Raw genomic sequence first — 24,923 nt, 5'->3', positions numbered from 1 at the left:
CATTTGAATTTTTTTTTTAAAATTACTCATTCTAATAATTAAGAGGTAAAATTTTACTATTTTGATAAAAAAAATCCTTAAAATACTACAAGTTTGAGTTTTTTTTTCTAAAAAAATTCGAGAAAAAAAAATATTTTAACTTTAAAACGTTGAGAATTAAAATCACAATTTAAAACTTCTTCTTAGGACTAAAAAATTAATACTAACCTTGATTTTTTACAATAGGTTTTATTGTGTCTTATTAGGAACTATAGATTAATATATATGCAATGATTTTGTGTTTTCATTACAGTTAAAATCAAATTATGTTCTCATTTTATAATTCTCTAACGAAATGTCTTTTCATTCAATACCTTTACTTAAAATTTCATAGTTTCGTTTCCTAGCTGATAATTGTTTTCTATAAAAAAAGAATATTGTGATGGTTAAACTTCATAGAATTAATAATATATACTTTTGTTTTATGAAGCTTATATTTGTTACATATGCTAATAATTCTACCCTTCCCAATATTAACAATGGTTATAGTATAAGATTCCATGTTTAGAATTTTTTTTATAAACTCTTACGAAATAGAAAAAAAAATCTTATTAAAATGAGTTTATATCTAAACTAATTTTTATAAAGTCCCTCATCTCATTTTTCTAAATTTTTATTTTTAATTGTGCATAAATTAATTTTAATTTATAAAAAACTCATTTTTTCCTGTTTTAAAGATACTTATGAAAAAAAAAAGTTGTTTATAATATCTTTTGGGCTATTTGAATAATCTATATTCATATGGTGTGTTTGATGTTTGAACAAATTTTTTTAAGTACTATAATGTCACTGACTTTTTTTAAATAGTCGAAGTATCTCTTAATTTTTTTTATTTTTTATTTTTTATTATTAATAAAAAAATTATTATTATAAGTGTTTATTGCATTAATTATTTGCTCGTTAGAAACTTAATAAAACTTCCACAATTTTTTTTTTTAAAAATTTCAGGCATTCAAAGCAACTTCAGAACTGAACACACCATATCTTCAAAACTGTATCAGTAAAGTAGGAGGCAGTGTACATTTGTTTTAACCCTTATTCATAGTCTTGTAACAATTTTATGTATATATGATAATGAATTTTGACTTAGTTATGAAAAAAAAATTGATTGCTCTAACTCTTAAATTATTGTCATGTAACAAAATTGTATATATATAATGATTTTTTACTTGTATAACCGAGATAAATTTTATACTTTTTACAATTAATATAAAGGTGTAAGAGAAGATATGACACTACAAGAAAAATTGGAATTACATACAGTCAAAATCCGTATGTAAGACCCAAAATCCGTATATAAAACATTATATATATTGCAACCCAAGCCCATAGGACTCGAAATCAAGCCCCAAATAATGTTGCAAGCAAACTGCAGCAGCCAAGATTCAAACCCAAATCTTTCCAGTGACCCGGGGAAGCATTGACCACTAAACCAGACAAATTCTTTGGTTATATTATCATTTTTATTATACTTATACATATTAATATAATTTATACATGTTAATATAATTTATACATATTAATATAATTTATACATATAATATAATTTATACATATTAATATAATTTATACATATTAATATAATTTATACATATTAATATAATTATTATTAATAATAATAATAAAATAAATTATATTTATATTATTATTATTATTAATATTATTCATATTATTAATATTTATTAATGTTATAATTAATATTATTATTAACATTATATTCATATTATTAATATTATTATTAATATTTATTAATATTATTATTAATATTTATTAATATTATTATTAATATTTATTAATATTATTATTAATATTTATTAATGTTATAATTAATATTATTATTAACATTATATTCATATTATTAATATTATTATTAACATTATTATTAATATTAATATTATTAATATTATTATTATTAGTATTAATATTCATATTATTATTAATATTTATTAATATTATTATTATTAGTATTTATATTCATATTATCAATATTATATTCATATTATTAATATTAATTTTGATATAAATATACATTTAGATATTTATTGTGTGTGTATAGTAGTTTTATTTGACTTGAGTAATATTACTTTTATCCGGATATAGATAGATAGAGAGAAAAAGGAAGAAATTATATAATATTAATATAACTTTAATACTATAAATATATATATATATATTGATTAATATATTTCTTTATTTAATCATTAATTTTTTAAAACTCATGGTTAAATTTAAATTTACAAAATTATTTGATATCTTATTTTCAAATATAGGTTATTATAGGTAGTTGTGAAGTTTTTGTTAGATGGCTATATAGGTGCTTGTATCTTACACTTCTTTTCTGATTTGAGATTCTTGTATAAGGATTGAAATATCTTTAAAATGTTTTGTTTAATTTTTTTTATTCTTTGTCGATAAAAAAAATCTTATTTTCAAATATTTACTTACATAGATTAAAATTGATATAATGTATAATTTTTAAAATATTTTAAATTATAAATTATTTAATCACTTTGTCATTATGATTTATATATTAGTAGAAAGGGTTATTTAGTAACAACTTTTTACATAGATTTATGGAATAATTAATATAGTTTAAACTATAATGATATGCTAACTAGTAATCTGTATTAGAGATTTAATTAATAGTTAATGTAAAAGTCATCATTTTATGTTAAAAGATAATATTGTTTGTTGACAATATTCTTTACTATATATAACACACAAGTAAAACCAACTACCTATAATGAACTTAATTAAGTCAATATGATCGTAAAATAATAATTAATATGATAGTTGATTTTAATGTAATAGGTAATATGATGACTATGAGTATGACATATATTAAATTTGATTCATACTAATAGATAATATAATAAATTATGTTTAAATTCAAGTAGATTATAGATAAATTAAATGTGATTCATATGTTAATATTGTTAGTATCATTAATATTGTTAGTATTATTATTATTATTAGTATTATTAATATTTTTAGTATTATTAATATTGTTAGTATTATTAATATTGTTAATATTGTTAGTATTGTTAGTATTGTTAGTATTATTAGTATTGTTAGTATTGTTAGTATTGTTAGTATTGTTAGTATTGTTAGTATTATTAGTATTATTAATATTGTTAGTATTATTAATATTATTAATATTGTTAGTATTATTAATATTATTAATATTGTTAGTATTATTAATATTATTAATATTGTTAGTATTATTAATATTATTAATATTGTATTATTAATATTGTTAGTATTGTTAGTATTATTAGTATTATTAATATTGTTAGTATTATTAATATTATTAATATTGTTAGTATTATTAATATTATTAATATTATTAATATTGTTAGTATTATTAATAATAATAAGTATAATAAAAATCATAATAAAACTAAAGAATTTGTTTAGTGTAGTGGTTAAATTTTACTTGGTCGCTGAAAGATTGTTGAAGGATCCTGACTTCGAATCCTATTCACTGCTAATTATAATCTGTATGTAATTCGCGTTTTTCTTGTAGTGTGAAGGTGGAAAGAAAATTTGTCTAAAACATTTTGAGAAAAATAAAATTATCCATAATTTTACTTATTACATGTTCACATATACTTTTTTCCGCCTATTAGTGCAACATTTGTTGATTTATTGTCCCTTTTTCCTTGATTTTTAACTTAAAGTATTTTTAAACAAACTTTTCCATGAACTCGATTTTTTTATTAAAATAATTTATTTCTTTCATAAACTAAAATTAACTTGATTAAAAAAATATATGAAATATTTTTTACAACTTAATTTATGCTTAGGTTAATAACCTATAAAGATACTAAATTTATTTTTTTTAAACTATTAAAAAAACTTATCAAAACATATAGTATTCTCATAAAAACTATCAAGGACATTTTATGTGACATAAAAGTTCAACAGGTGGCATAGTTTGTATTACAATTTTAAATGTTACGTACCATATTTAATACACAAATGACCACGTAGTAATACGTACAGTATTGTAGAAGTGTGCTTCAAAATACGTAGATATTGCACAACTATAATTGATCACTTTTAAAAGTTATTTCAGATAAGAATCATGCAACAACATAATTTCGTTTGTATATATATGTTCATGATTTTTTTTTCTGTAATCAATGATTATAATATATAAATCAAATAGCAGATTAAATGCTATAACACAAGGCTGTGAAGTGTTTATGGAAGGCCATTAGCTATTAATAAAGTGTGCATAATTATATTTTTTTTTTCACATAATATATCCAATTAAAAAATTCTCTTATACTTTCTTTTCTAAACTAGATCGGTTTATTATATAAGTCCAGAATTCGATTATTGAGAAACTAAATTCTCAATTATAATATATAAAAATAAGTTAGAATTTTATTTTCGATTTATATTTCTTATTTTTTTTGGTAATTTTTTAAAAGAGGAGAAGAAAGAAAATTTAAGATTAAAAATTAATTTATAATTTGAAAGTTAATGTTAATTTCATTTAGTGTGAATAAAATATTTGAAATATTTTTAATTTTAAATTTCATGTTGGAAGAAATTTTAAAATTAAAATATTGAAATGAAAATTTCAACTTCATTATTAATTAATTGGGATTTTATTACATGACAATTTTACCATGATAACAAATTCTTATTAATAAAAATCTTAAAAAACTCTTTTCAAATATTTTTCAACATAAAAAAAATTAACTATATTTGCAAAAATTATTAAATTAGTTACAATTTATATGTCACATTTGTTTACATAACCTAAAATCATATTTATTTTATTTTTCAAATGTCCAAAATTAAAATTATTTTTTCTATTAAATATTAAAAGTTCTTACTTTTAAATTTTTTCCAACTTTTTAAAATATTTTAAAAAAACAGGAAAATTAGTTTCTCCGCCGAATTTTGACTTATTTTCTGACAATAGGAAATTACTATTAATAGTTGAAATTTTGACTTTTCGAGAATCTAATCCTAAATTTGCACACAGTAAACACATAGTTTGAAAAGAAAGTGTGCGGGTCCATTGAGATTTTTTTTTTTAATTTGGTTTATTCTAGTAAATAATGGCATAAATTAATATTTGAATCTCCTTTTTTTTATTCATCAATACTATGATATCCTTTATGAATATACGTGTAGTTAGTCAAATATATAATTTAAGAATTTTTTTTATGCACTTAAAAACTTGTGTTTTCTTTATTTGTGAAAAGAATAAAAGATAACAATTGATGGAGAAAGTCACTTTGAAAACTCTAAAAAGAAAAATGCAAAGAAAAATACTCTAACGGCTATACTATTGTTATAAAATATTCTAGTAATCGTTCTTGGCTTTTGTCCAGGTTCAATTTTCTAGTTAATCTATAATTATAACTTATTAGTACTATAATTGTTTTTATTAAAGTTTGTAATTAGACTTTAGTTTTCACGTTAATCCAAGAATACTTAGTCAAATTTTCTATGTAGTTTATATTTTTTTTATTCTAACTATTCTTCTTAGAATGTTGGAGAGTAATGTTGGAGAGTGTGAGAATGTAATATTTTTTTCTTTATTTTGAAGTGGTGGTGATAGGTAGTGACGAGTGATGAATGTCGGTGGTTAAAGTAAGTTGTGTAATGTTTTTAATTAATGGTGACTGTGTTTTTGTTCGTTTATTTTTTTCATTTTTTTGAAAACCACAAAATCTAGGGAAAAAAGCTAACAAGATACAAAAATCAAAATTTCCGCACTAGAAAATGTTAAATATAACGAATTTTCTTGTCAACTCTCTGACACACTCAAATGATGAAATTGCTCTCTCAAAAGTTCTGATTAGAGAAGAATTGAATTATTGCGACGGAAAGAAAAATATAGAGGTGCAAAGCTAAAATTATAATTATCTAAAAAAGTGAAATTATGTTTCGTTTAAGGTTATTTAAAACTTTTTAAGAAGGTTAAAATCAATTTTTTTTCACGATTAATATGGAGATGAAGAAGAAAGATGAAGATGAGAAAGAATTTACCAAATGATAATAAAAATCTCTAAATGAATTATTCACTTTTAACAATAAACCAAACTACTAAATCCAAATGTCAAAAGGTATGTAGAAACTTGATTCTCACCATTCGAGATGTCGACCATTCACTTATTGATATTAGTCGATACAATATTTTTTTCATACCCTGACTATATTGCTTCACATGAAAGTAAAAGGAAATGATAAAGTATAAAATTAGATTAAAGTAAGATAATTATTAAATTGTTTAACATAAGAAAAATAAAAATCTACTTTGTTTTATTTGGTTATGTAAAAAATAGAAGAAACAAATATACAAGATTTCATGTGTTCCAAACACTCCCAAGATATCTATCAAATATTGATTTAAATTTTTTTAAAAGTGTACATTATGATTATTTAAAGATTATTAGGTTTAAGCTATGTTTTAATTTTCCGTTTAGATGTCTTGAATAAAGGTTTATTTATCTTAATAAACTCAATTTGGTAATTGCTATATTCTGTACTTTTGCATATTTATGTTTGGTTTCTAATCAAGTTTTCAATGAAAGCTCTAAAAACTTATGTTTCAAAATGAAGGGCAATGAATATATAATTTGCAAATTATCATAAACGTTTTATATTTATTTTTTTTAAATTCAACATTATAAAAGGGAAATAAGTAATCATAGTTATTTAAGAGAAGGACATAACTATGAGAAGACGCCAAAAAAAAAATAAAGAAGAAAAATAATTGAATACAAAGAATATAATTAATGCTTATTATTAGTTTCTCAATCATTTCCTCTATAGTATTTTTCTCTTTTAAGCAAGGAAGATAAACACATATTTATTACTAATAAAACAAACAACTTATTTATAAATTTATTTATTGACCTAGAATTCAACACTGCAAAAATAGTAATATGTTCTTTAGACATATTTTATTTTTTTTCCTATCAATTTATCTGGGTAACTTTATTTTAAATAAGTGATCTATTATATTTTATATTTTCACCTAACAAAGTGGCGGAGATGTTCATAACTTTAAAATAATAATCAAAATTATTATATTTTATAATAATTTTTATCTTATAAATATGAAATCACGTTGTTTTAAAACAGTTTCATTGAATAAAATTGTTTTCTTTATCTCAACTACTTATCAATATACATAATAAAGTATTAAAAAAATTATTCATCTATACCTATATATAAAGGGGATTCCCCTCTTAACTGCTCTTAATTTTTTTTCTTATTTTATCCTTATATTAATATTTAATTTTATTATTGTATTATGGTCTTTGTGTCATTTCTTATTCTCCTCTTAACTGCTTTTAATTTTTTTTCCTATTTTATCCTTATATTAATATTTAATTTTATTATTGTATTATGGTCATTGTGTCATTTCTTATTCTCCTCTTAACTGCTTTTAATTTTTTTTTCTATTTTATCCTTATATTAATATTTAATTTTATTATTGTATTATGGTCATTGTGTCATTTCTTATTCTCCTCTTAACGGCTCTTAATTTGTTTTTCCATTAAAAAATTAAATATATTTGTAATATTTTGTGGACCACTTTAGCAGGAGAGTGGAGATGATTTGGTACGTTACTTTTCTGAATTAAACTGATATTCTCCACTACACATAACTCACGTATCCTACTTCCCACTTTCTTTTTCCTATATAGGTACCTACTTCTCACTTTCTCTCTTCACTACACATAACACATTTTTTTTTTTACCATACTTCTCACTTTCTTTTCTCTTTCCTTTTCACTTTCATGGAAAATCATACTTTCATTTCTTTGATTAATCTTGCACTTTTCATTGATTGTTTGTGAGTTTTTGGGGTTTTTTTTTTGCAGTGGCTTTGGATCGGTGATTGAGAAAATCTCGACAAACTATGGTGTTCTAGGAGCATCTCTTCAAGGTTTATTTGTTTTCAAGAAACTATGCAGGTTTTGTTGTCTAATGATTATGAAGGTTTTGTTGTGTCTAATGAGGGTCTAGCCTATACTCAAGACTGAAAAAGATATTGATGTAAGTTCTTTAGAAGAAGAAATTTGTCGAAGATCTTCTTGAGCAACATAATGAGATTGAGTTTGCAAATCAATGACATATGATCTTAACAACTTACTTTTGCGTTGTTCCCTTTTTGTTTTCTTCCATTTCTTCTTCTTTGGACAATTCATTATCTACCATGAATTTGAATTATATGCATATATATTACGGTATGTAGATGTACAATACATTTCATTTATTTCTTCGAGAAGAATACTGTGCAATTTTGAGAGAAAGTTGGTTGCGAAAGAATCCTATTTCAATGGGTATCAAAAAAGTGCAACAAATCTAATATATATACCTCAAATTTTTATATCTTAATTATAAAGCATTAAAGTTAAATACATATTAATTATTGTTTTTATGATCATTTAATATCTATTGTGATTTTCTTCTGTCTATCATAATTATGTGGTGTTGTGACCGTCTTTGTAATTTGATAACATAGAACCTTTATTTTCTCAATATTGCACTACATTATAATTCAAACCTTTTTAACTTTTTTGCTTTGCTTTATATTAAATTATAAAAAAAATTGGAAAGTGATAACTTCTCATACTCTAATTTCACCTCCGCAATCATAGAATAATGTTTTTTCATCATTACTCTAATTCAAATTTGAACAGCAAAATTAGTATGTAAAATGTTTCAATTTTTTATTTTATGCATTATCTTATTTTGGTTTATATTTTTATTTATGAAGATCTGATTTTTTTTATATTGTGGAACATAATTTAATGAGAGGTCTTTTAAAATTATTATGTAAACCATAATAAACATAATTTTACTAAATTTAATGAGTTTTAATAATATTCAATCAATATGCATTTAAAAAAATATTTTTATGACATAATTTTCATAATCTGTTAAAACAAAATGACTATATATATATGATCGTCTATATATTTGATTTAAAAGGTTAAATATTACTATAACCACTAAAACAATGTATTAATTAAGGCCTAAGTTTCTTTTAGTTTGAAATACTAATTAAAATCAAACTACTATAGATTTGATGAATAGTCAAATCAGTAAAAATAAAAAATATTGATACATAATAATAATAACATTAATAGCAAAAATAAAAAAATAAAAAAATACAATAATTATAAAAATAAAATATTAAATATATAATAATAAAAATAAAATATAGATATACATTAAAAATAAAAATAAAAAATGCGGATACGCAGTTACACATAAAAAAGTTTCCCTTTCCTAACATCTATTAAAAAGCACGATATATTTACAAATTTACTTATCCCTTTCTAGGAATAGATTACCTATTATTACTTAATTAAGAATTCAAATATATAAAAATCGTAATTTATCATTTTTAATTTGTTATTAATGTCTTTTAAAAGGTGAAATTATTTTAGAAAGTGATTTATTTTTTTCTTCAAAAATAAAAAAACTAACCGTACTAGATGTAAGCTTAATTACTCATTTGCTTTCAATAGCCTTATAAATTTAATCTTTTAGCTTTTACACTTAAGAATATCTATTTTAGTATTTACACATACTATATTCAAATTTTGTTTAGTATCTATAAATTTAGACAATAGAAATTAAAATGGTTGTATGGAACTAAAATAAATTACTTTATATAGAGATATTAAAAACTAAAATTTATGCAACCATAAGAATCTGAATTGTTGTGCACTTCTTGATATAGGTTTAATCTCTAAAAATAAATAAAAAGTGTATTATTAGAAAAATGAGTTTTGGATAAATTATACATGTTTTAATGTTTTAATTAATGATAATCACGTAACTCCTATGATATTGTCGCAATCTAATCTTACACACACATTTTTGTATCTTTCCAATAAGATGATAATGACACGATGTTACCAAAAAGAAAGTAGATTATTCAACTCTAATAGTTAATTGCAAAGCAAAAATTTGCTCTTGTTTTGGTCCTTTTTCCCTCGGAAATTGCTTGGAAGCAATTAAAGAACGCGCTTTCTCAACTTGCTTATTTAGACCCTTCTTTCTAATCATAATAATACTAATAAATAAATGCATCATATCACAACCATCACCCACCAAACAAACCCTTATGCATGCCACTCTCTCCTTAACCACTTTCCACCCATCACAATAAAGTAACAAGCACACGTTTCTGCATTTGTGCTTGTCACACCCCATATATTTATATATTATCAAATATTTTATAATATATAAATAAACTTAAATTCCATCATATAAACTAATTTTTATAATATTAAATTCAAAATCACTTTTTTTGTTGGTTTATCCAACCAAACAGGACTTCCATATTTCTCCCACTCACACCCTTTCACACCATTGCACAGACACCTCTTCACATCAGCAAATAGTTAACCACATTCTTGTATTCCACAGAATTCAAAAGAAAATTATAATAATAATAAAGAAAAGTCTATAAAGTATCTATCAGATGAATTTGCAGACAATGATTAAAATATTACTAGACAAGAGCCTCCAAATCTGACCATAGCATGTCCTATGAAGCTTCCTAAGATTCTCCTACAAGAACAAGTCATTATTGTTTTTTTATCATTAGACTAATGACCATTACCAGCTGTACAAATGATATTCATCTTGTCTTTTGATCTTGAAGGAATACCATGAATAAAGTATGAACAATATTTTCTTTCATATATAATGAAATAGGTGACACCTGCAAATAGGGCACCCACAAAAAATATATTTTACAAGATTCCAAAGATAAATCCTCAATTTCTCCTCCACAATACAATTACAAAAGGAGGAGATGAGTTTCAAATTACATGGAAAGTTACAAACTCTGGATCCATGAAACTCACATGAAAGTTTCAATTTCAAGACCCCATCATATAAACCTAACATAGAGAAGAAGAAAACTTTTGCTTGCCTTTTTCTTTTCCTTGATGTGTTGTTCCCTTTTTTTTTATTCTTCAAAAAGGATGAAACTAGGAAGAAAGTAAAATTTTCACCATCTCTCAATTATACATGACACCTTAAGTAACTCATCAACAACTTCCATAAGACCAGTATATACATATAATACAAATAAGATTTAAAATTAAGATTAGCTCCTTAGTCCCAAAAATCTCCTCTGCTCTTAGAACTTTGGAGATTCTTAATCCTCCTTTCTGACTTTTTTGCTTTTCTCTTTCTCTGTTTAAAATTGAGTTAAGCAACAGCAGAAATGCTGCAGTTGCGCCTATCCCTGCTGAGGCAATCAAAACCTTCGATCCTCACTGCAGCTGGGGTGTGACCAAACTTCATCCTCACACAACCTCTAGCTGAGGAAGATGGTGAAGGGGGTGCCAAGGAAAATGGAACAAAATTCTCAATACCATTACCAAATTGCTCATCTTGGATCACAGGGTTTGAGGCTCTGCTAGGTGGAGATCCACAGTAAAATGGGGGTGATGAAGCCAATTGCCCACCAGATCTCTGCAAAACACACCAAATTAAAGGAACCTTTGGTTAGATTTCACATTTCTTTCGGTCAACAACAACAAAAACAACATCCAAACTGCATGATAGAGATGTTATCATCTCCATTCCTTTGCAATCAACACCAAATCTTCTATTTGTTACATCTTTGAGAAATTACATGGACCACCCATCTTTTTTCTCATTTAAAATACTTTCGAAAAAAAACAAATTTAAAGAAGAAAACACCTTTCTTTTCAACATGAGGATTGAGACAGAAAATAAAAATACCTTAGAGAGAATGATGTCCATAAGCTCAGCTCCAACTCCGGAATCTTCAATTTCCGATTGGTAGCTGTTGGTTTTTAGCAACAAATATAAAGTCAGAAATTTTACAATTGATTAGAAAAAGCCAACATCAAAAATAAGAAATCATATAACTTTTTTTCAAAAAGAAGGGTGAATACCTGATAAAGGGTGGCCTCAAGGGTCTGATGTGGTTATCAAAGGTTGAGTGGCTCATGAAGCCCGATCTTCGAGGTTTAGGGCACACCACTGATTCCATCCTCATCTCCTCGCAGGTTGTCAAGGCCTTCTTCTGCTGATAACCACACTGATTCATCTTTTTCGTTTTCCCTTCACAACTCAGAACCAAGGATCTTGACAAGGAACACCTGCGACATCAAACACAAACAAATCAATTGTTTTTCCACAGGCTGCTCACAAATCTGAATAAAAACAAACCAAATCTAAAAAAAACATCAACCAACACACACAAAGAAACCCTTTTTTTCCAAGTTCTCTTTCATTTTTCCCAAAACTCGTACAACCCCATAAAACAATAAAATTTGAGAGATGTAACAGAATCCACAGAGACCCTTTTGCTAAAAGCCTCTAAATTGAAGAACTTGGACACACAAAAACAAACCCCAACAACCTAAACCCAGATTTCAAATCTCTGCAAAAGCTTAAGCTTTCAAAAAGCTGACTCAGTTTTAGAGAGAAAAATAGAGAGAGAAAGTACCTGAGGAGACTCAGAGGCTCCTCCAAGAGGAAAAGAGGACAGAAAAACTGGGTGAATGAATCAAGGGAGACACGAGAGCGAGGAAGGGAAAAGAGGTGGCTGGGTATTCATAGAAGATGACTGTGGGGAGAAAAAGAAGAAAAACAAGGGAGAATGATAAAGTGGAACAAGGTGCAGCGGTCATAACATGAGACCGCATTTATAAACCATCAGATAAACGAATAGTGGGGTTGGACTTTTGATTGGGTGACGTGGCGAGAGATCAGAGATTTGATGGAAATGGAAAGAGACAGGGAGTGTGTGTTTTTTCCTTTTTGACCTTCCTGTATTCATGAACCTCTCTCTCTGTTGTTTTCTCTGTCCTCTTCTTGTACGGTGCATAAGGAGCACCGCAAACTCAATCTAGAGATATCAATCACACGAACATGCTCTTTCCTAATATCACTAAACTTTTTTTTCCAAGAGAAATAAAAGAAAAAAACTAATTATCATAAATTCAGCAATTATTTAACACAAATATTTTGTCGTAAAAATATTCATTAAAATCTATTTTAAATTCGGATGCTAAATTACTCTGTTTTATTTTTCTTACTTTTCTTTTAATACCAATAATATATTTTTTCCTATTATATCATATAATAGGAAAGCATTAATAATTATTTTCCATTATGAGTATTTAAAACGAGAAAAAACTATATAGAGTGAGCATTGAGTTGTGTGTATCTTTTGTTCATGACAATTTTGGAAACATCGTGGTCTATTTAGTCACATTTCCTTTTAATTAAAACATGCTAAATTGATACACCATTTCAAAGTTATATATGCATTATTAATCCATCAAAAATCAATTCTAATCTATTCTAAATTCTAATTAATTGTTACCTTTTAATACATTCTACACTTTATTCATATTAAATTTAATAGCTCAGTTTTCTTAAGAATTGAAAATTTAATATATTTTTTCCTTTTATAAATCCCTGAGCAAATTATAGAAGTATAAACTAATGGAAAAATGTAATTACATATCTATGAAAAGTAGTAATTCAAAAGGATATCTATTTATTGACTCAATTAATTCCTGACAATATTATTCACATGTAAAAGGATATATATATCATTCATATTAATTATTTTTAGGTAGATTTTTTTAGGATAAATAACAGACATAAATTTGCTAATGAGAAAAATATCATCAATTGAAGAATTATATTTAGAGTTTATTTTTGTTAGTTTATTATATGTTCTTATTTAAAATAATAAAATTAAAATTATTTTTTGAAAATAAATATATTCCAATTAATTTTATCTGTATTAATATTTTGGATTATATTTCATGGTATTTTTTTGTTTAAATTTATATTTGAAAGAGTAATTTTTTATTTTTTAATTATATAATAAAATTAAAATATCATTGGTAGATGAAAACTCTAATTTATTGAATTTTACCAGAAATAAATTATTGACTTCATTCTTATTTCCAGTCTAATAACTTTTTTTGAAAAAAGTTCAAGAAGTATTAATTGAAAGTTTTTATCTAATTATTTCGTAAAATGTTTGTCCTCTTTGGCACTGATTAATAAACTTGTTTAGATAAAAAAAATTATAAGTTTATTCTTGAAAAAAAATTAAAAATTTGAAATTTATTTATTTATAAGTTAAAGTTAATTATGTATAAGCTGATTTGTAAAAATTATATTACGTAAATATTTCAAAATTTTATTTTTTTATTTATTTATAAGATAGTTTTAGATGACTTGATTTTTTTCTTTTAAAAAAGTTAAATATTGGAATGAAAATATCTCAAACCCATCTATGCAATTTATTTATGGTATATTTCAATAGACAAAAACATTAATTAAGCACATTCAATTTTCTATACAATCACATCAAATATAACACCTCTTAACCTAAGAACATGCTTCGTGTCGTTTATCGTAAAATGCTAAAATTATATTATAATTTCCGATTAAAAACATAAACAAAATACTTTGGCTAAGTTGAAAGTGCACTATCTAAAATGACTAGAAAAAAGTTCTAAAAAAAAATCAAGAATAAAATGAGTTTAAGAAAATTCATTTATCTCCTAGCAGTTAAAATCACGTAAGAAAAAATATTTTACCAAAACTATCTCCGAAAATTAAGATAAACAAAAAACTTTCTGGCAAGAAAAAATCGACACTAACTACAATGAGTAAAGTTGTAACGATAAAATTTTCTTCAACGATTTAATTAATAGAAAATAAATAATAAAACGATAAATTATTTATAATTGTTTGAAGTACCTTAATCCATCCTTTGAGTCAATTATGATTGTAAATCTTTTAAAATATATTTAAAATGTACTTGTTTTAAAACTAAGTGAGAATGATAACTATACTAGACATACATCTTAAAAATTAGATTATATTTGAAATTATATTTATTTTAATTATATTAAATTGGATTGAGTATTTTTTTTCAATTCCAAATTAATTTAAATTAAGTTCAAATTATTAATTATATTAAATTTAAAATTAATTGATTTGATTTTGACTGAATATGGTGAAATCCATTCTTTCGTAAATATGGTTTATTTATATTTAGTACGAAGTAGATTTTAACTTTGTTAAACTTAATTCAACGTTATTAAGATTCGACACAATTAAACTTCATATGGACACAATTTATTTTGGTATCATGATTCAGACTCACTTGACCCAATCTCTTTAGATCCAACTTAATTCAACGTAATATAGGTTAAACTTGATCCAGTTTGACCCAATCTGACTTTCGCCTAACTTGACTTAGTTTTACCTAGGTGTGGCCTAATTTGGCTTAACTTGGGTGCACCTTGGTCCTATCCAACTTAACTTAGGTCTAGTTTGATTTGAGTGTGACTTAATCCAATTTTTAATGGATCCGACTTGACTTAATATTTTATGATTTGAATCAATCTAACTTGATATTGTATGAACTTGATCTATCGATTTTGGTTTACTTGAATCTAACTTAAGATATTTTAAAACTTGAGTTGACTTATCTTCACCTTAATAATTTTTTTCAAAATTAAAAAAATATGCAATCTAAATCCAATTAATTAAATTGGACTTAAAATAAAAAAATATATAAATTTTGATTTTAAATAAATTCTATGAATTTAAAAATTATGAATTTAGTTTAAAGATTTGAATTTCCCTACTTATAATACAAAATTATTAAAAAAAAACAAGTCAATGTGAGTTAATAAACTTTATATGCATGATTTTAGTAAATAATTCATTTTAACCAATAATTTATTTTTTTTAAAAAGGTAAAGAACACTTGTCATTGAAGTTAGAGAGTAACTATGTCTTCCTCTTCAAAATTTCAGGCCCTTTCATCTTTATGCTTAACACTTTTGTTAACAAGTGTCTCTTCAAATATAAAATACCTCAATAATTTTTAGTGCAAAATTTTTAGGAAAATAATGTGATATCTAGATAGGATGTGTATTATTATTATTTTACTCTATACCTAATTTTGAAGCCAAATGCTAAATCAATGTCTCATGTATGTAGTGAAGAAAAGGAACCAAACAACAACCAGATGTTAGCAAATACATATCAATAGTCACTACATGTTATATAATAAGCCATTCAAATCAAATCAATACAAACTCCAACAATTCATTATTTCTTTTCAAATATGTATTTCGATACCACAATATAGTCTCATATAGTTCAGGAGTCGAAATCAATGACAATTTATATTTTTTTTTTCTTTAACCTATAAGACACTTTTTAAAGATAAAACTGTGACGAAGTACCGACATTCAAAATGAACAATACCTCAAATGTGATGATTGACCCTAACTATACTATCTCTTGAACTTGATAGTTGGGACAATTATTTTGTTTTACATTTTCTTTTCTGTTCTTGTTATAAACGTAACCTTCTGAAAGAGGCATAGCAATGGAGGAGAATGGGCACACCAACTATTAATGAAGCATAAAAAACAAAATGCACAACATCGAATCTCTTATCTGCAAAACCAAAGCTACCATGGTCGCATAAATTAAAGGCAAAAGTAGCATCCATGCTTATTTTTTAAAACATGCATGACATATGAAGCAGTGTTTCGTTTTCGTTGCAGCAAATCGACAAATCATATCAGTTAAGTAGATCATTCCAAAAAATATCTGCATCTTATTTACTCCCAACGATTATCTTTATTTATGTTAACTTAATCTTTAAATATAATTATAAATATATGATCTTATTTTAGTTCCTTTTTTGTATTTTGATCTTCGTATTATTTTTAAATGTAATCTTTATCGACTACATGTTATAATTTAAAATGTATTTTGAAATATATATGTAATGTGACATGAATACATTATTGTGTCATGATTTCATTATTATATAATAATAAAGAAAACATTTAAAAAATTGTTTAAAAATAGTAATTTAAAAAAAAAATATTGAATTGAAATAGAATCACAAGTAAGATCGTATTTTACAATTTGTAGTCCCTCTTGTATTGGAAAGTAAAATTGAAATGGTTGCTTAATCAATTGCATTTCTTACAATATTTATCTTTCAATGTAGGAGTCTTTAATAATTACTTGTGATAATTACAAAAAGTTACATATAATTTAATCATGTTCATTTTACATTAAAACCTAATAAATAAATCAGATATACGAGTGTAATTATAATGACCATTATTTTAGCTAAAATAGAAAAAGAAGGTTAAGATTGAATAAGGAAAATATATGTTTTACTAAGAATTAATTAATTATTTATGGTTGATAATTTAGTCTCCTTATACAAATGTTACAACTTTTAATAGATGAGCAACCATTGAAATTAGAAGCACTACACTATATTAAAAGCATGTCGATAATGTATGTTTTTAATTTTTATAACACTATGTAATGACAAGTAAAATAGTTTTTATAATTCATTGTTTCTTCATACATTTATTTTTGTGATAGTTTTTATATCAATAATTATTTAAAGTTGTCCAAAAACAACATAAAAAATACTATGAAAAAAACAATAACGATTAAGAGAAAAATCATCATTGATTTCAACTTATTTTAAATGACAATTTTGCATGAAAGTATGACAAAAAATAATGATAATTATGAGAATAAGGGTTATTATATATCAACGAAGTAATGATGGTTCAAACATTATTTGAATAAATTTTTAATGACAATTGAATCAACCATGATTTCAGTACTGTCATTATAAATTATCAACTACGTTTTTAACAGAATGTTTACAACTTTAAAACTATAAAAGATAACATGTGTGTTCGGTTGAACTTAGGTTACATTTTATTGATAAATTCCCAATTAAGAGCATAAAATTGATTTCAAAATTTATGAATTGTTTTTTACATGTAATCAAACACACTGCTTATCTATTTTGATAAAAAAAAAGTAGTTATTTTTTGTTAATATAACGTGTCTCCAAACAACTAGGAATGTATAATTATAATTTATACGAAAGATGTAAAGAACAGTTATTTCAGATTCTCAATAATTGTATTGTAATATAGATTACATCGTTAAACATGCTATAGGATAGACTTTCTTTTAACCAAACAGATTAAGTAAGTCAATTATTAAACAACCAAGTAGGTGAATATATAAATAACCAATAGATTCATCTATCTTCTTAAAAAGAATTATTAATCCTAGAAGTTATGTAGTGGCTAAACTACTTGTATTAATCTTCTTTCTTGTTAAAGTGCACTTGTGAGCTTGGTTAAAAAACAAGGTTCCAATACTATTTTTCTCTTTCTCAGATTGGGTCCAATATGACAACAAAACGCTGAGCTTTGTACGGTTTGAGAGGTCGATCATTTGTTCCAAGTGTTAGGCTCGACAAGTGTGCACTATGTTTCTTTTTGCAACTTGGTTATTTGGTTTTGCTTGTACGAGAGGTTAGTTCTTCTTTGTTGTGGAGCCATTTAGCGATTCTTGCTTATCATGACTCTTTTTTGTGAGGGTAGTGAATTTTTGCTTTGTTTTGACAGGTTTTTATCCGTTGTAGGGTGTTTAGAGAAGATGTTTGGTATATTTATATTGTAAAAGGACTAGAACACACATTTATGTTTCTTTTCTATTTAATTTATTAACTAAACATAATATATATACATAATTTTTTTAACAATATATAATATAAAAATTAAGATTATAACCACCATTAACATAAAAATTAGCAGAAGCAAAATGCTTGATGGAATAATTAACTTGTGTAAGAATAAAATAATGCAAAAAGAGACAATTAAGAGATAGTTTGTAAAAGTATATAATGGAAGAAAATAAAAGTGAATTTTAAACCTAATTCAATAAAATAAAATCAGATTATAAGATGGAATTCATATCTCTTGTATATTATAAAATGATTTTATCTCTAATTGACGTGAGATCTTTAACCATTATCGTAGTTTCATAAAAATATAGTATTGTTGTTGAATTTTTCTATTGATGTTTTGATTATATTCTTTTTAGAAAATTAGAGATAATATTATTCCTTATCTTCACTTTTCTGTTTTGTCAAATTTGAGTACATTTTGGTAGTGATTAGTAGTGATCTTAAAATTCTTTTGTCGATTAAAATGTTGACAAAGTAGAGTGTGTAATGAACTAGAAAGTAGTTTGAGAAGTGTGATTGAATTTGGGTTCACATGGAAACAAAATTGACTGTGAAATAAGAAACAGTGTGATGGTACAAATGATGTATAACTGCATACACCTAACTTGTGTTAGCTAAGAAATGAGTCCACCATGTTAGGTAGGTGATTGAAGTTCATGTTTCTACCCCAAGAACATGCCACATGATTGCATTTCACACCCTTTCTAATCTGCACATGAATCATCATCACAATCAACCAAAACAAAAGAAATAGAGCTGTTCACAACCATCAAAGAGGAAAACTCACGTAGATAATCTCACACACCTACGTACACACATTCGTACATCACTCTCTTTCTTCTCTTATTTTAGATTTTATATTGATATTTCTTTTATCTAAAGATATATATAAGGTAATGCAAATCTAATTTTACGAGTCGATTAGGTAAGATTGAGTTAGAGTTAAAGTTCACTTTTTAATATGGTATAAGAATCATTTGAAATTATTGGGAAAATTAGAATTAATTCTTTTTTTTGGTGTAGATACAAATGATGGACACTTGAGAAAGTAATAAACAAATAAAAGAAAATAGAGAAAAATAGAATAATGGCACTGAGAATTTTTAACGTGGGAAAACTTTCTCAACTTGAAAAGTAAAACCCATGAAACCTAGTCAAAAAAATATTTTCACTATGAAAATAAGATTACAATGTTTGTTTCTCTCACTCTATGAGGATAACATTTAATCTCATCCAAAAAAGATGAAATACAATGTCTCTCTAGCATCTTAAGAAGGAATACTTCTCGCTTGCTTGTATTTCTCTCCTTAACAAGTTCTCTTTATATAGAGAATGAGAAGAATGATAATGGATAATTAATGTTTATCACATTTTCAAGATATCTTGTATGTTGAACTTCATAGTCTTCAAAAGAGATATAATTTCAAGACTTTGAAATGATCATCATTGAATATATTCAATGGATCAATTATCAAGATTCATTAGTCATGGTCCCCATTAAATTAAGGAGAGGAATTCCCAACAAGATTCTATCTAAGAATATATATGTAGTTCTATGCATGAGTTAACATGTTTCAGCATGAAAGAGTGTGTTGGACTACCTATAAATATATAGTTTCACGCACAAAGTGACAGATCTCGACGCATGAAAGAAGTGTGTTGAAGATTTCACATCAACTATAAATAAAGACATTTTATAGTATATAAATGAGTGCAAACATCACATTCTAAGATGATTTTGTAAAGTTGAGATAAACTTAAAGTACCAAACTTAATACGTCAGTAATTTGTTTTAATAAAGTAAAATCTTTTATGTATTGTACTTCTATCATTGCTTAAAATATATTACTTAGAGTGGTATATAAACGGGGATGGTTGTTGTGAATATTAAAGTATAAGAATATTAATATTGTATATAGATGTAGCAAAAATGTATTCATGAACCATATTAATCACCTCTAAAAAGGAATCCAAAGTGTAAAGTGGGGCTTATATATTCCATTTAAAAAGTGGAAATGAAATGACAAATAGCACTTTGAATGTTGGCAATGGCATGTGATTCGCAGATGAAGATGCTAACAGTGGGGATCGCACCCTTTTCCTTTCTCCCATTTCTTCTCTTTTCTGTTGCTTTTATTCATACCATTCAATTGGTAGGGACAACTTCATTTCTACCTTTCACCTAATCTTATTTCTAACTTATATAAGCAAACCATTCCATTATTATTTGTTCCGATGCGTTAATATAGTTTCATCTCGCTCAAAGTCGATACCAAAGACAGTTGTCGATACCAAAGACAGTTTGTATACTTCTTCTTTTTTCAATTCACCGAAACGTTTTTTAAGGACAAAGTTATGATAGAGTATTGATCTCAGTTGTCGGTGAAGATAGTAAACTCTTTCCCTTAGTCTTCGACTGGAGAGCTATTGTTCTGGTACGTCCAATATAGTTTTACATTGTTCAGAAGTCAAGGTCAAAGATAATTTATATACTCATTCCTCTTTTAACCTACCGAAAAACATTATTAAAAATTTAATTGATTAAAAAATATGTAAAAATTGAAAAATTTAATGATAAAAGACATAAAAAAGTTGAATAATTGAGTAGTAAATTTTTTAATAAGTTTTTATATTTTTTTAATCTTTGTCATGAAAAAACATTTGAAGTTTATAGTACTATGATGATTTTTCTTTATTCTTTTTATCATAGGCAACATTTCTATAGATTTCTACATATCTTCCTTCCAATTGTTTATTATATTTGTTCTTTAGAAACATGTCTAATTCTAATATATCTTAATTAATACGAAATTCTTTAATTTTTTTGTGTGAATAATTGATGGGCCATCATATAGTCATTGGAATGATTTATAAGATCTTATTAGTTGAATATTAGATTCCGTTCTTGAATTAAAATGTTGTTTAAAGTTCATAATTATTTTTAGAAAGAAGGTAATGGATTTTAGATTGTGTAATAGAGTCAAACACGCGTTAATAGTCTAATTAATTAATCAATAATTTCATTCAGTTTCTTTGACTTAATGCTACTTTTACTTATTCAATCTATACAACTATAACCATCAAAATTATTCACAAATCATTTTAAATTTTGATTAGAAAATCTAACTTCAAGTTTCGTTTTGGAGTTTTTCTTTTTTAACAAAAATAAATAAATTAAATAAGAGTAGTTTAGATACCTCAACTCTTATATAAAAGACATTAATCAGATATCATTTAAAAATCAATTATATTTTTTTCTATTTCTTTTAATTCTTTTTATAAAAAATTTATAAAAATATTTTTTTTTAAACCAAAAATACTTCAAGACCTCATATAACATTACATGATATCCAGAATATCTTCCAACAAGTTTTTTCTTCAAATCATATTACATGGTACCAAAAGTATCTTCCTAAATCCTATTGAAAGAATAAATAATTTTTTTTTTGTTTTCTTTTTATGTCTCTTAATTTTATATTTTCGGTCGTCTTTTTGTAAATTTTGTGATCATTTTTTCATGTATTTTACTATTAAATTTTAAAATTTGATTGATTTGTTAAATTTTTTACGGGATTATAACATGTCGCAAGAAGAAAAAAAAAATCAAAGCATCATTTTATTACTGGTTACTATTTTTTCTAAATAACGTCATATTGACCATTTTTAATTTTATCTTGTACTTTTCATGACTCGTTATTATTCTGTTACAAAAATCGAAATTAGTTACACTTTTTAAAAGTTCTTTTTAAGGACGATTTCTTTGTTGAAGACGATGCTACATTTTTTGGCTGGAAAAACATATGCAGCTTTTGCTTCCTGCACCCCTTATTTACTACTGCACTCCATAATGTATGACAAATAGTAAAAAATGTCCTTAAAACACTAGTTGTCTTCTTTATTAAGAAGTTTCATATTTCTCTAGAAAGTAAGTATTTATTTTTTTAACTTTATGAAATTAGTGTTACGGAAATCTCCAATATGCCGATAAAACAAATGTAGTAGAAAAGTTTATTTCAGATGAGGTAACACCAATAATTTCAACTAAGAACATCCTATATCTTTGTATGAATTATTTGTTATGAATATTATGTTAAAGGAATTTAGTAGTTTCATTGAATAAAGGTGTGTCTAAAATATATTCGTCACTATATTTGTACCTTCATTAAACTTATACCAATAAACATACATGTGTAGTTAAAGTAACATCATAAATGATTGCATTTCAATTTTATGACCTTGTTTTGATCTACAATAGACATAGTTTGAATTATAAATTTGCTTTATGTTTATGGTGGTCACATTCATCTCATTATGTTCCTTAATTGTTATCAAAATATTTTTAAACTTCACTGACCTCTTTGTCATATGAACAAATATGAAATTCTCATTACATGTTAATATATCAATATAGGAATGACCTACCAACGTATCAACTAAGTCATGATCAACCTTTTTTACCGAGTCCAAATGTCATCTTAGATAACAAATATCTACAAAATCATAGTATAACTTTATATTTCATTCACAAAATACACCTTATAACATTTACCTTATTTATTGTAAATACACAACTACATTCTTATGACCTACATTTATTATATAATTCATTACAAGACAAGCATACTCTACAACATCATTTGATATCCCATGTAACCATTTTCATTCATATTAATTATGCAAAATGAAATTTAAGTGGAAAAAAAATCCAAAATCTACTAACTTTTATTTTATTTTTCAGAACACCGGTTTGAGAGCTAAAAATATGTATTTTGGAATGGTGAATTCAAAACATATATTTTACCTTTTGGTATGTTCTCCAAGACGTAACATTATTATTCTGAAATATGTTTTTCAACACCTAAAATTATTATTTCAGAACATAAAATTACTATTCTTAAATATGTTTTGTAGAATAAACTTTGAATATTGCCAAAAAAGAATTGTTGTTTTGAAAAGTTTATAGATTTTTCATTCCAAAATACTTATACAACACTTTTGAACAATGCACTTTCAAGTGTTTAAAAAAAATAATTTGAAATAATTTTTTTCTACTATATTTTGAAATGTGCTTTTTGTTGAAGTTTAAAAACCACAACTTTCAAGATACAATAATCTGGAAAAAATTCATTTTTCAGAAACCCTATTTCCAGACTCCAATATATGGTAATCCATTCTACACCATTAAAGCAAATCCTTTCATACCTTCTCCACGTACCCTGGACTAAATTACTTAAAAACACCACCACAATCACAACCACCACACCTCCACAACTACCACACTACCACAACCACCACACCCCATACATCTACTTTCAAGCTTCAAGGAGAAAATTAGCAGTGGAATGACACTAGTGAAGGAGAAAAAGGTTTGAAATAAAATGTCAAGGGGAAACCTAGGTATTTCAAAACTTATGGACGTGCAGATAGCAAAAAAGGGTTGCAGGAAGCAAAAACTCAAAACTGTATGTAAAGTTGGGCCTCAATTGGTCGTCCCAATTCTTTTATGTATTTTTTCTCAAGAATTATATCCAATTCTTGATAGGTTTAAATATGAATATATACAATAAAAAATAAATTTATAATTAAATGATACAGAAATGTTAAAATAATTATATTAAAAATTGTAATGTGATTTGTATCACTACAAGAAAATCATGAAATAGAAACAAATTTTAGAAATAAAAAATAATTAGTTACTACCGTGACTAAATTAGAGACAAATTTAGTGACTAAATAAATTTTTGGTTTCTAAATTAGTTTATATTATTGTTAGATGGTTTCTAAATTGGTATCTAATTAGCAACCAAGGTTTTTGCTACCAAATTTAGAAATTAAATAATTGGTAGTTAAAACTAATTAACTATTTAACAATAATAGAAACTAATTTAGAAATTATTTTTTTTAATTTTTAAAATGGTCTCTAATTTAGTTACGGTTACAACTAATTATTTTGGAATCTAAAAATTAGTTTCTATTTTATGATTTTTTTTTATAAAAAATTGTGAGTGATAATATTTTGTTTTTTTTTTATCTGTTTACGCATGTAGACATTTACTTTTTTGTTGCATTCATTTATACGTGAGTGCTAACAAAATTCGAGTTATCGAGAAAGAACAAAAAATGTTTTTATTAAAATGCTCAAATAGTGTATACTTCTTTTACAAACATATTTCTTTAATTTTGCATGGTTTTGGAATAAAATAAAGGGCACTGATTGAACTTTTACTTTTCTGATTGCAGGCAATATTTTAAAAAAAAATATAAATATA

The 24,923-nt window shown here is 24.8% G+C and overlaps 1 protein-coding gene across 1 annotated transcript; it reads right to left on the bottom strand.

The window, feature by feature from the left end:
- Positions 1-10,710: 10,710 nt before the first annotated feature.
- Positions 10,711-12,604, bottom strand: LOC137838025 (uncharacterized). Its single transcript, XM_068647235.2, has 4 exons — positions 12,526-12,604; positions 11,969-12,175; positions 11,793-11,856; positions 10,711-11,519 (listed from the first exon to the last, which is right to left on the bottom strand). Exons 2-4 carry the CDS (start codon positions 12,121-12,123, stop codon positions 11,253-11,255), a joined length of 486 nt encoding a protein of 161 aa, XP_068503336.1. The 5' UTR covers positions 12,124-12,175; positions 12,526-12,604; the 3' UTR covers positions 10,711-11,252.
- Between the last annotated feature and the right edge of the window lie 12,319 nt (positions 12,605-24,923).

Source organism: Phaseolus vulgaris, chromosome 4 (genome assembly GCF_051622355.1).
Source record: "Phaseolus vulgaris cultivar YP4 chromosome 4, ASM5162235v1, whole genome shotgun sequence".
Classification (NCBI taxonomy): Eukaryota; Viridiplantae; Streptophyta; class Magnoliopsida; order Fabales; family Fabaceae; genus Phaseolus; species Phaseolus vulgaris.
Note: the sequence above shows the minus strand (reverse complement) of the source record. Positions and strands in the feature narration are given on the sequence as shown.